General features: G+C 35.2%; 1 protein-coding gene across 2 annotated transcripts in view; it reads right to left on the bottom strand.

The window, feature by feature from the left end:
• Nek7 (NIMA related kinase 7) overlaps positions 1-12,145 on the bottom strand; it is a 129,105-nt gene that overhangs the window by 72,777 nt on the left and 44,183 nt on the right. For both annotated transcript variants that reach the window (XM_046464847.2, XM_046464835.2), the window contains exon 2: positions 2,179-2,263. In XM_046464847.2, coding sequence (XP_046320803.1) covers positions 2,179-2,235 — 57 coding nt within the window. In that variant the 5' untranslated portion in view covers positions 2,236-2,263. The remainder of the gene's footprint in view (positions 1-2,178; positions 2,264-12,145) is intronic.

The following is a 12,145-nucleotide window of genomic DNA, read 5'->3' on the forward strand; positions in this document are numbered from 1 at the left end:
ACCATATGTTGCCACATCACCCCCATTACTCAGGCCAATGGTGTGGAACAAAACAAAAGGAGGTTGTCAACCTGGAGCAGAGGCTGTCCTTTCCCAGTCTTGTAAAATAATGCCACTGAGAGCAGAAACATTTTTCAAAGACTTAATAAGCAATAACGCCCATAAGCTCCTGTCAGGTAATCTATCTTTCACTGTCTCACACCATCAGTCTGAAGGCAGAGCGGGGTAGGGTGGGAGGGGGTGAAGGTGTTCTCCCTTCCCCCACTTACCACAAGGCAGCTAGAGCCTGGGATGACACTTGCCTGTTTCCAACAGGGAAAGAGGTCCCCCCACACAGGAGCAGCAGCAGGAGGTAGAAAAGAAAGGAACAGTGTGAAAAGAAATGCAGAACCATGTCTATAATTTTGAAATTTATACCGTGGAGCAGCCTAGTCTCATAAGAAAACAATTACTTTCATTTTTGCCTCCTACTGCCACTTCGACCTTTCCTGGTTGGCAAGTCAGTAGGAGGCAAAAATGAAAGTACCCTTTTTTTTTTTCCTTTGATACAGGACTGTTCAAAACTGTGGGTTTCAAAATCAACATGAACTACCTAATTTTTAGAGGTGTTCTTTTATTGTCTTCATTAGAAACAATATAGTACAACAGTGTGCATATGTGTATAAGACTGGCACCAAGATAATGTCTATATCTACTGGATAAAGGTTATGATAAACTTAATAAAATTTTTGACCATTAACCAAAGCACAGGTAGTCAATTTAAGAAAAACAGTCTTCTTAAAATTAAAATATTAGACTTAACTTTAAGGTAAAAAGTCTCAATTCAAGTCAGGGAATTCAGGTTGGTATAACAAAGAAAAGGAACCTAAAAGTACAATTAAGTAAAGATGTAATTTAAAAATGTTAATTTTAAGGACTTCCTGGTTAGTTTCAATTATGTATTCTTATTGAGCCCTTGCTACATGTGAGAAATGTAGGTAGCATAGGGCAGACAGTCTTCCCTCACGAATTTTTTAACCTAATACAAGAGGTAAGGAAAATGCCCATTAGAAAAAAAAAAAAATTACAAAAAGGTGTCAAAAGTACCAGGAAAGAGATGCAAAGAATAACCAAGTATCCAAGGGAAGAAAGCACATTCAGATCAAGATAAAGCCGCATGGCAGAAGTGGCATTTTAGACGGTCCTTGAAAGATGCACAGGATTTCAAAAACTGGAGGAAAGTGCAAAATTAGAAACATCACAGAAGCAGAAAAGGTAGCTTTTTTGTAGGCAGTGTTTTCTGAAGTGTACTTCTGGGAGAAGTCAATAGATACATTAAAAGAAATGGACTCCATAGATCATACTGGAAACCACTACACCCTATATCACTCTCTTCAAAATTCCCAATGCATATGTGTACAGGAAGGTTTCGAACAGGTACTGCCATAAGCAACTGTTTACCCCCAACCTCCCAACCTATTTGACTACAGATCTCATTTGAAACAACATCTTATCAATTCCTCAAACACCTTCAGAAATACCATCTGAGCAAAACGAGGACAAGGCCAGGAGAGTATATCTGAGACCTACTACAGAATGCCTTTAACACCAAGCTGATAAACAGTCTTTATGAAAGACAATAAAAATGATGTGCTAGCCCCGCACAGGGATGTTAATTTTAAACATATCGTTACATACTGAGCTTTATGACAGGCATTAATAACAAATGGTAAATTTCAATAGTGTATATACATTTGTTACTGAAATATTCTTTCCATTTTACAAAAAACAAGGAACTACTTAAAAAGAGAAATAAATTATTACTATTGACAGAGAAAAACAATAATAGAAGTTGTGGGCAAGGTAGATCAGCCACCAAAGCAGAAGCAGGTTAAAAAAGGATAGCAGGCACTCCAGACAGTCTCATTTTTTCCCCTTTCCCCTCCCCAGGCCTACTAGCCACACTTAAGGCCTGTACATCATTCAAATAAAGGTAAAAGATAAAGCTGCTCTTTGGTTTCCATATGTACATGGGAAGCAAGTATGACAATACATTTTAAAGCAAATAATTCTTACAAAAATTTAGAAATTCAAAATTAGCATTTTGGGCTACTTCCTAAAGTAAATGTACCATCTTTTTCTTCACACATATTTAATACAGATAGGTATGCATACGCCCACTTAAATTGAATAAATTACCTGTGGTTGAAACTGAGGAACAGGTGGCCCTTGCATTCCTTGTGATTGCTCATCCATTGTCTGAAGCAATAGGAATTTCAGAACTCTGGGGAAAAAAAAAGTGTAAAGTTGAAACTTACATAATGTAAGCATTACCAATTCATGTCAATCATATGCCTGACACAAGCATTCAAATGACAGATTCGCGTGATACTTCAAAAATTAAGAGACCCTGTGCTCTCATTTCTGCCATTTGCTAATCCAAGCTGCTTAGCTCACGCAAATATTTAGTCTCAACCACATCTGCTTCTCTCAAGTAGTATTGTTTACAAAATATTCTCTTCTGCAGTCCACTAAGGTGATAGATCTGTAAGTAGATCTATGACACTTCCTTTTACCCTACACATTATTACAATATCATGCTAAGCTTCTTATAATCATGCTAATATCTGATATCCCTAATAAGGCAATTTATATTCTAAAAACATTAGGTTTAAACTTACAAGGCCAATCTTTATATGATTTTTATGTAGACTATGTATACGTTTTATGTATACTTTTATAATTATAAACAAACATTCACCCATTAATTCATTAAACCTATGCTAAAGACCAATGATATGTCAAGTACCTCCCCAAAACAATCAGAAACCTGCCAGATGAGGTGGCACATGCCTGTAATCCCAACAACTCAGGAGCCTGTGGCAGGAGGATAGCGAGTTCAAAGTCAGCCTCAACAACCACAAGGCACTAAGGAACTTCAGCAAGACCTTGTCTCTAAATAAAATAGGACTGGGAATGTGGCTTGCATCCTCAAGTTCAATCCCTGGTACCAAAAAGAAAAAATTTTCACTTTCAATCTACTGATTATTCACATATTTTTCCTCATTATTTCCTGTTTTATATTTTTAATACTGCTACATATTGTGAATTGTTCTCAATTTTCTAATTACTGTTAGTAACCAATTTCTGTATATTAACCTTTTGTTTTCTCACTGTCTTAGTTCAAGTAGCTTATTCAATTGATTCTTGCCTTACTGCAATGGCAAGAACCTTCAGTACAATGAATAGAAGACATCTTTTTGTCCCTCATCTTGGGGCAAAAGTATTCAATCTTCTACCATTAAGTATAATTTTGGCTTCCATTTTTCATTGATGCCCTGATTCAAAAGGTTGACAATTCCCTTCTATTCTCCAAAAGACTAGATTTTTGTCAAATGGTTGTTTCTGCTGAGAGGCATAAGGTTTTCTACCTTACTTTGTTAAAATTTTTAATTATGTTGATTCGTTTTTGAACGTTAAATCAGTATTGTGGGAAGTCATCCTGACACGTGACTGGGCGGCTCCCGTTAAGGGTCTGAGGCTTCTGGCTGTGTCGGAATTTTCCCGGCCCTTTCCTGATGAGAGAACCCGTCCGTGTGGGGATGTGACTGACCACTGACCCCGGGGGCCCAATCACTGACCCTGACCTTGGAGTGCAGTCCCCCCTCAACCTTCATTGGATGGAATTATCCCCTGAATTTCTTGTTCCCCAATAAAAGGCTACTCCCTGGCGTGTTCACTCTCTCTCTCTCCTGCTAGCCCTGAGTAATCCTTGCTGCCCTGCTGGGCGGTTAGAGGTTGGAGCCAGAGAGGGGAGCCGTCTCGGACCTGGCAATAGAAATAAGGTAACTGAGTCTGTGTGTTTTATTTCGATCTCTTCTAACTAACTTTATGCCAAGAACCTCATTAATGAAACCATTGCGCAGGCCGAATGGTGGACAGTATGTTTTTTGAAATTATTTCATTCGCAGGAAAATGTATAGAACTTGAAACCACTGTGTTCAGCAAAATAAGCAAGCTCTGAAGATTAAGGGTCATATGTTTTCTTCCGTTTGTGGGCACCAGAGAGGAAAAAAGAAAAGGTGGGGGTGATCATATGAAAAGCCAAGGGTAATCAACAGAATAGAGGAAAGGGACAAGGAAATGGGAGAAAGAAAGGGAAGGGTAAGTGATGTGGAAGGATACAGGGCAAATTATATTCTTATACATTGTAAATATACTAATACGCAACAGTAAAAACTATAGAGGAAAAAACATTCGTTTTGGGAATGAACTCTTTGGGTATGACAAAGGTTTCTTGGTCAAAGACTTCAGGGAAATAAATATTACCTGTTGTATGAATCTCTTAGAGACAGTAAATATACTGAAGAATTCAAGCAGACCTGTAATTTTTTTTGATATATTTTTAGTTGTTGATGTAAGTAAATAAAACAGAGGTCTACATGGTGCTGACAATCAAACCCAGTTTCTCACACACGTGAGGCAAGTGCTCTACTGCTGAGCCATAGCCCCAGCCCTGCAATTTTTAGTAACATTTAACTAATGAAATACATTGTGTAACATTAAGTATTCCACAACTTGATACCAGGAACACAAAATTCTGTGCTATATCTGTGTGGTTTTAGCATACCTACTAATATTTGACAATGGCTACACAGAAATTATTAAAAGCTAAAGAAAAAGAAGTGTAGAACACAAAGAAACCTAAAGTGATATAACCTAACTATTCACGTAACAGAAATAATTTCAATAGCATCCTGGACAGAAGGTCAAAGAGCTTCTGCTTAGAAAATAAAAATCTGCATAAAATTCTCATGTTGAATGTAAACTAATGAATAAAAATAACAAAACTGTGTAATACTTAAAATGGTTCCATGTGCACTGTATTCTTAATGCTATTTAATCCTACATAAATGAAGTAAAAATACATTTTAATATGTAAAATACTTTAAATATCTATTACCTCCTAGGTTATAAATTTTAAGTTTCAGGGACCTATGTCTATAGGTGTATTTCCAATGACTGGCATATATAGTTGGCTAAATGGATATTTGTTTCATGAATGCATATATGCCTTTCACAAAAACAATTCTTGCTACGAAGTATGAAGTCAATGACATAAAAACCATCATCAAGTTCAACGAAGTTCAAATTCACCAAATCTTCAAGCCAAAAAAAAAAAAGGCTGCCTTGAGAAGGTGCTGCCTGCCGTAAGTTTTAAATAATAAACAGGAAAAGTTAACGATGCATGGATAACCTGTGGAAGACAGGATTCTAGAAAGAGCACAAAGAACTCTAAAGCATAGCACAATATCATAAGTAATTTCAAATTATAGTTCGTGGCTGGTGGAGAATTAGCAGTAAAAATATTGCAGTAAAAACAAACAGGTGTCAGTTCATGAAAAAAAATTATGTTTATCCAGTTGATATAAGGGAGCTAATGCTAGGTTTTAAAAAACTGAGAAAGTTGACTTTATGAAAGATAATAGTGAGACAGAGGATAGAGGACGCAACTGAAAGCAAGGAAACTTAACAAGCTACAGCAACAGTTCTTTCTAATGGGCCAGTGAGGACCATCACACCAAGGTTCTCCGGTTTATTCTCCATAGCTTTCAACACAACCAAATAGCCCACTTGCCAAAATGTACTATGATCCACATCCCCCTAGCCTTCCCTCTGTAATACATCTATTCCAAGTTCCCTTTTCTATCTGAAGCTCATACGTGTTTAAGTGTTCTAAGACTTTAATCTCCCCCCCCCCCCACACACACACACTCTATACCCTCTCCTCAAACCATCCAATTTCAGGGCTTTTCCATACTATTCATATTTAATTACTCTGAAACATACATCTTTACCATAAGTATCTGTACTAAGCTCTCAGTTACAAATGCCTCAATTCAACTGCCCACCTGGCATTTCTACCTGAATAGAGGATTCAATCACGTCCCTTCAAAACCCAATTATTTTTTCTCTTTACATGTTATACTCAGCTGGTCCAGACACACAATTCTCAAAACTCCTGGGATACTGGACTTCTTTAACCTGAGGATACTAAAACTCTTTGGCTAATATGGATTATATAGCTCTATATTCCTTATGTTAGAAGTTAAAAAAAATAGTGTATCTTTAAAATTTGTTTTACAAATTATATATTTATACATAGCATCTTATGAAAACGAGCTATATTTTTCAAAACATTCAAAAAAATTAGAAAAGAAGCATTTGCAAGGTTCTTCTATTTCTATCCTCACAGAGGCAGGTTCTGCAGCCAATCTGCTACATACTTGGGTTGAAGTTTGTAAAAAGTCTGGCTTTGTACGAATGTATAGTTGGAAAAGAGTGGCTATTAAAATACTTTTCTCATGTCATTGTGGATAGTCTGACACTGCAGCAAACATGGCAGACGGTAGATCACTAAAGGGTAACTGCAATGTGGACTTCTGAATCATATTGATGAAATTTCTTACTCTTAAAGCTCGATAGTCTACATCGTCCATCGAGTAGATCTTTTACTCATACATGATTTATGCCTTCCGTCATCCAGAAATATTTAGTTTACGAAGTTATTAAGCCCTTTTAAATTCTGGCCATTTATTTACACCATATTAGAACTCACATCCATTACCACTAACCTTATCATAAAGGTCTTTAAGTACCTAGATGATATCACAGTCACAGTAAAGAACACAAATTTTCCAAAATTGTAATTTTCAATGTGGAAGTTCAGATCTCTTCACTGGTACAAATCATTTCAGTGGTTCTTCTTTAAAACAGTTTTTAAAAAATGGTGTCCACAAAAAACGGAAGTTACTCAGCATGCTTTTCAAATACCTTACAAATGCTTTTCCTTGACATGACCAATTTGCTGCCATACTACTTTAAACATGCTTCCCATTTTATCACATTTATATATTGTTGAAAGACTCCAAGGTTGATGTTTGATAATACTCTTTTATCACATCACCCAGGACTTTTGGGCGGCAGGGGATGTTGAAGATCCAACGCAGGGCCTCATGCGTACCAGGCAAGTGCTCTACACTGAGCTACACTCCCCAGCCTCCTTCAAAGGTGTTTTTAAAAGATACTTGTAGAATAAAAATCCAAGTTTCAAACAGGTGAAGAATAATAGTTTGGGGGCTGGGGTTGTGGCTCAATGGTAGAGCACTCAACCTCGGAAATGCGAGGTGCTGGGCTCGATCCTCAGCACCACATAAAAATAAGTAAATATTGTATCAACTAAAAAAAAAAATTTGGTGTCACCACACTGATTCAAGCTAACACCAGTGGCTTTGCAAATCATGTCTTAGTATTATTATAAAAATCATTTTTATCCTGAAGAACACATGAAGTGAACTCAAAGGACCTTATCCCCAATAGTCTCTGTATTATACTTCCAGGAAAACTGTTCTAGTCCAAAATCTAAAAATTTATCCTTTAGTCTTCCTTCCCCTTAACTCCCTGCTCCCCCAATCCCATTTCTAAGTGTCATTTGTCTGCTACAGCTTGATTTGTGTTTCCCCATTGTCACTAATATTACCTTAAGATCAATTATCACTGTGTCTCCACTTGGAACCACTATAATAGCCTACTAACTGGGCTCTCATTCTCCACAGTAATGTTTTAACAAATCAAGTCATGACACTTCCATTGCTTTTATTTCAATAAAATCCAAACTCCTTGCCATATACTGCAGGGCCCTATAAGTAATCTATTGTATGCTTTTTCCATACTAGCTCAGTCCCTCTCGCAACTACCCTTTATAAGCACTTGATTCCCTTCTGTTCTTGCAACATGCTCAATGCTTTCTGACATCAGAGCCTATGTATATACTATCCTCTAAACCTAGTATCCCCAAATGGCTGGCTCCAAATCAAACTTATCCTACCATCCTCTCTTAAATAGAAAAGATGAAGGGGATGAGGGAGAGGGTAGTATCAGTTTTTATTTCTATGCCATAACTGTAACAATTTGTAATTGTCTTTTGTTTCTGAGGTATCTCCTCTACTACAAGTAACGAAAGGCCAAAAACTCTTGTCATTTTGTTGCCTGCAGTGATCCACAGCAAGTACCTGGCACAGCATAAGTACTTAACATTTGTTGAATGAATGAAAAGTGAATGGAGGGCTGAGGATGTGGCTCAAGTGGTAGCGCTCGCCTGGCATGCATGTGGCCCAGGTTCGATCCTCAGCACCACATATAAACAAAGATGTTGTGTCCACTGAAAAACTAAAAAAATAAATATTTTTAAAAATCATCTCTTAAAAAAAGTGAATAGAAATTAGGAATATAACAGATTTTAGAGTTGCTTGTGGTTAGGCTTTGGAACTTGGGACAGATTAGGTACAGTTGGTGATAGAAAAACTAAAAATCATTCTGAAATTTTAGCTTGGGGAAAATAGCACTTGGTGGTATCATAATCCAAAGCAGGTAACAGAAGGGAAATAAAAACAGAATGGGTGTAAGGAAGGACGAAGTATAAGACAGAAACAACACAGAAATGCTTAACTGAATTATTATAGAACGTACATAAGAAGTTTCATAACAATTTTTGCCAAGTAGAATCGTTGAAGAAGTAGAGTCTCATATATTGTCATATTCTGGAAATATTACTTGTTTTTTTATTAGCAAAAATTGTATATGATTGAAAACAGGTAAGTACATTATAATCCCTCTAAATATTTCAAATATTAAAACATTTTACATACAACAATAAACTCAGTACATATTAGAGTAAACCAACCTTCCCCCCTTTTTTGTGGACAGCCACATATCTAACAAAATAAGAGTACAAAATTAAGAATCTGAATTGTGGATAGACACAAAAACTAACTCAATAACAAGACTATTTAGTTTTAAAAACTCAGGTCTGCCAATGAGCTAATTTTTCATTAACCATTCATAAGACCCTGATAGGGAAATTATTAAGGAAAACACATCAAGTAGTCCTCAGTGACACTATATTAGGTAACCATCTAAATCTGAACACTGAAATAATACCTTTCCTAATTTCCATATTAGTTTAACAAATTCTGAAGACAGCATGGTTTAATTTTCTAATTATCTCACGTTATGTACATTTTTAGAGGAAATACTTTCAGTGGAACAAGTACTACCATTGTATTCACTTTCGCCAAAATATCAAAATGAGTTTTACTCTACATGTATAGACATCAGTGAATTTCATCTTTAAAAATATACTAGAGATTGATCTGAAATAAACCAGTATGTCTCAAAGCACTAACCTGATTCTTGACCAACTACAAAGTAACTGATAACTCTATAATTTTAGTTACAGGATTAAAAAAAAATGAAGGTTTGGAAAGGTGTAAGAAAATTTAAGTGCATTTTACTCACTGTAATGATTTTCATTTAAAAAACCTACATTGTAACTAGGCTTTATAAAGAAAAATGTTAATTTTATTAAAGATGTTTCGCTAATAACAATGTTTCCTTCATTTACAACAAAACAAAAACTAGTCAATCTCATAATTGTGAAGATGAAATTTCTGATTTTGAAGCTTAAATTCAATTTCAGCAAAGAACACCCATGTATTCTTTTCATTAAATAGGATTACAACATTGTTTTCAAGTATTGTATTGATAATTCCATTGTATTTTTCATTTTTGATGCAATATGAAATCTTAGATATGAAACTGCATATCTCAAGAGAGTTCAAAAAGTTTCTGTATTTTTATTTTTCAGAATTGAGAAAGATTGAAGTACACTAATCCAAGCTTGTTTAACAGTTTTCCTCTCTTGAAATGATTTCTCTTAAACATTCAAAGTTATTCATGAAATGGTCAGTATTAATATTACATTTAAATACTTTCTGAGAACATTACAAGATATTTCATGACCAAGGCAACTAAAACTTATGAGGAAGAAAACAGAGGAACAACCGTACTAAAATAGCAACACTACCCCCACCAAAATACAGTTATTCACAAAACTATTATGTGTGCATGTGGTGGGGGGGAAATCAGTGACACCTTTAGGTATACAGATGAATGACACCTATAGAAAGGAAGAACATAATGGAAATTTTAGAGTAACTGATACTTGGCAGATTCTGAAATCTCAAATGCAGAACTAAATATTGTTCTTGGCCCCAAGTCACCATTCAGCAGGAATATTCCTGACCTCACCCTCCTGTCTCCATTTACGTGAGTCATCCAGTATTTCCCATAATGAAGATGAAGCTTTGGAAAGATGGAAGAAAAATTAAGTGCATTTTACTCAGGTAATGACTTATCTATATCAGAAAACACAAAGAAAAATGAGGACTTAGATTCAATAGTTCATTCTTGCATTTCTGCATTTTAATAAGCAATTTTATTTTATTTATTTTGTGTGTGATGCTGAGGATTAAATCCAGAGCCTTGTGAATACGAGGAAAGCACTCTACCAACTAAGCTATATCCCCAACCCCTTAATGGGTAATTTTTTTTTTTTTTTTTTTTTTTTTTTTTTTTTTTACAACTACTATGACATTATAATCTCAAAGGAGAGTTATGAATGTTTCCAGAGCATCCCAATCTCAAAATTTATTGTTAGAAACATTAACCTAGTGCCAATCTCACTTTATAAAGGCATTCTCCACCTAAAGCAATCAAGACCATTTAAAGAAACGGGTGGTTCCAGTTCTGAAGCTGGGAAAGGCTAAGCTCAGCCTCAAATATTTTGTTGTGTCAGAAAACAATGCCAGGCTCGAGGAACAATGGGGCCATATTAGGATACAAAAGCCAGCTTGAATGGGTTCCCACTGGCCACCTTTTGGACGATATGTAAGTATCAGATTATAAGGCACTGAAGATTTAACAACTCATCAGTCCATAAAATACATAAATTAATAAGTAGAAAGCAGACAGGCTTTTTTTTCCACAAAAGAATGCTATCTAATTAAGAAAGAATGGTGCAATGTTAAGATCATCCTCTGCTAGTCATCACAGGAAAAATTCAGGCAAGAATCATCAATGGATATAAAATTAATGAAGCAAATCATTCATAGTGTGTAAAAACATTTCCTCCACAAAAAATTCCAAAGGGGAAACAAGTGATTTCATAGTAAAGAACCTGAAGATAGCATCTTTGCCAAATAATCAAAGTTAACATCACCAGTTATGGGACATAGAGACATCAGAAAACTCCGCATGTGATATTATTGGAAGAAAACATCATTTCAATGATATTTCTGCCAAAATGCCAATTTTGCATCTTTAAAATTTCTTAACCTGCAAATAAAAATTTCATATTCATTGTATGCACTATGATACTCAAGCTAACTTGAACTGACATACAATGTTTCACATTTGGTTTTGTGTATTCAGAACACTCAAAAGGTATTCTTTTAGTTATTTTCAAGAACACAATACATTGCCATTAAGTATAGAGACCATACTGTACTATAGAGCACTTGAACTGATTCTTCCCATCTAACTGAAATTCTGTAATCTCTGACCAACATCTCCCCAACCCCCCAACCATCCCTGCCTCTGGCAACCACCATTGTTTCTCCATTTTATCTGTAAAAAAAATAATTGCTTTTCTTTGTATATAAAAAGTATTAAATGTATGTAGTGTGGTGTTAATATGAATGAAAATATTCTTTTTCCTCAAATTAGTCCTGATTGTAGTATTATTTTATGGATTTGAAACTCAGCACATTTTTAGGGTTATATATTTAGATAGAATATTTCTTTAAAACTTAAAAATTATGAAACATATGTTATTAAGCTTGATAGAAATGTCAAAGCCCTTAAAGTGAATATATTAAGCAAAAACTATTTTACTTAAACATTCCTGTTTCTACAGGGATGAAAAATTCTGAAATGGCAGTAAGCATTTTATTGGCTCAATAGAAATGATATGCAGAATTTAAATAAAAAACAACCCACTGGGGAACCAAGGAGTTTTAACAGTGGGGGGGAAAAAAATCACAATTCAGAGTCTATCCAAATGATATGTTTTTAACTCATATTTAATATTTACATGTGTGTAAAATCTTTCCAACAAGAATTTTTATGTACTTTTACTCAGTACTCTTAGTTCCACAATTCTATCCCAAAGAAACAAATCAGCAAATGAATTTTGTATTACATACAAGAATGCATATTACAAAAACATTTGAAAATGTTTTTTCTTGAAAATTATTTCAAGAAAAAC

Source organism: Marmota monax, unplaced genomic scaffold (assembly GCF_021218885.2).
Source record: "Marmota monax isolate L192 unplaced genomic scaffold, Marmota_monax_Labrador192_F-V1.1 WCK01_AAM20220418_F8-fsc00099, whole genome shotgun sequence".
NCBI lineage: Eukaryota > Metazoa > Chordata > Mammalia > Rodentia > Sciuridae > Marmota > Marmota monax.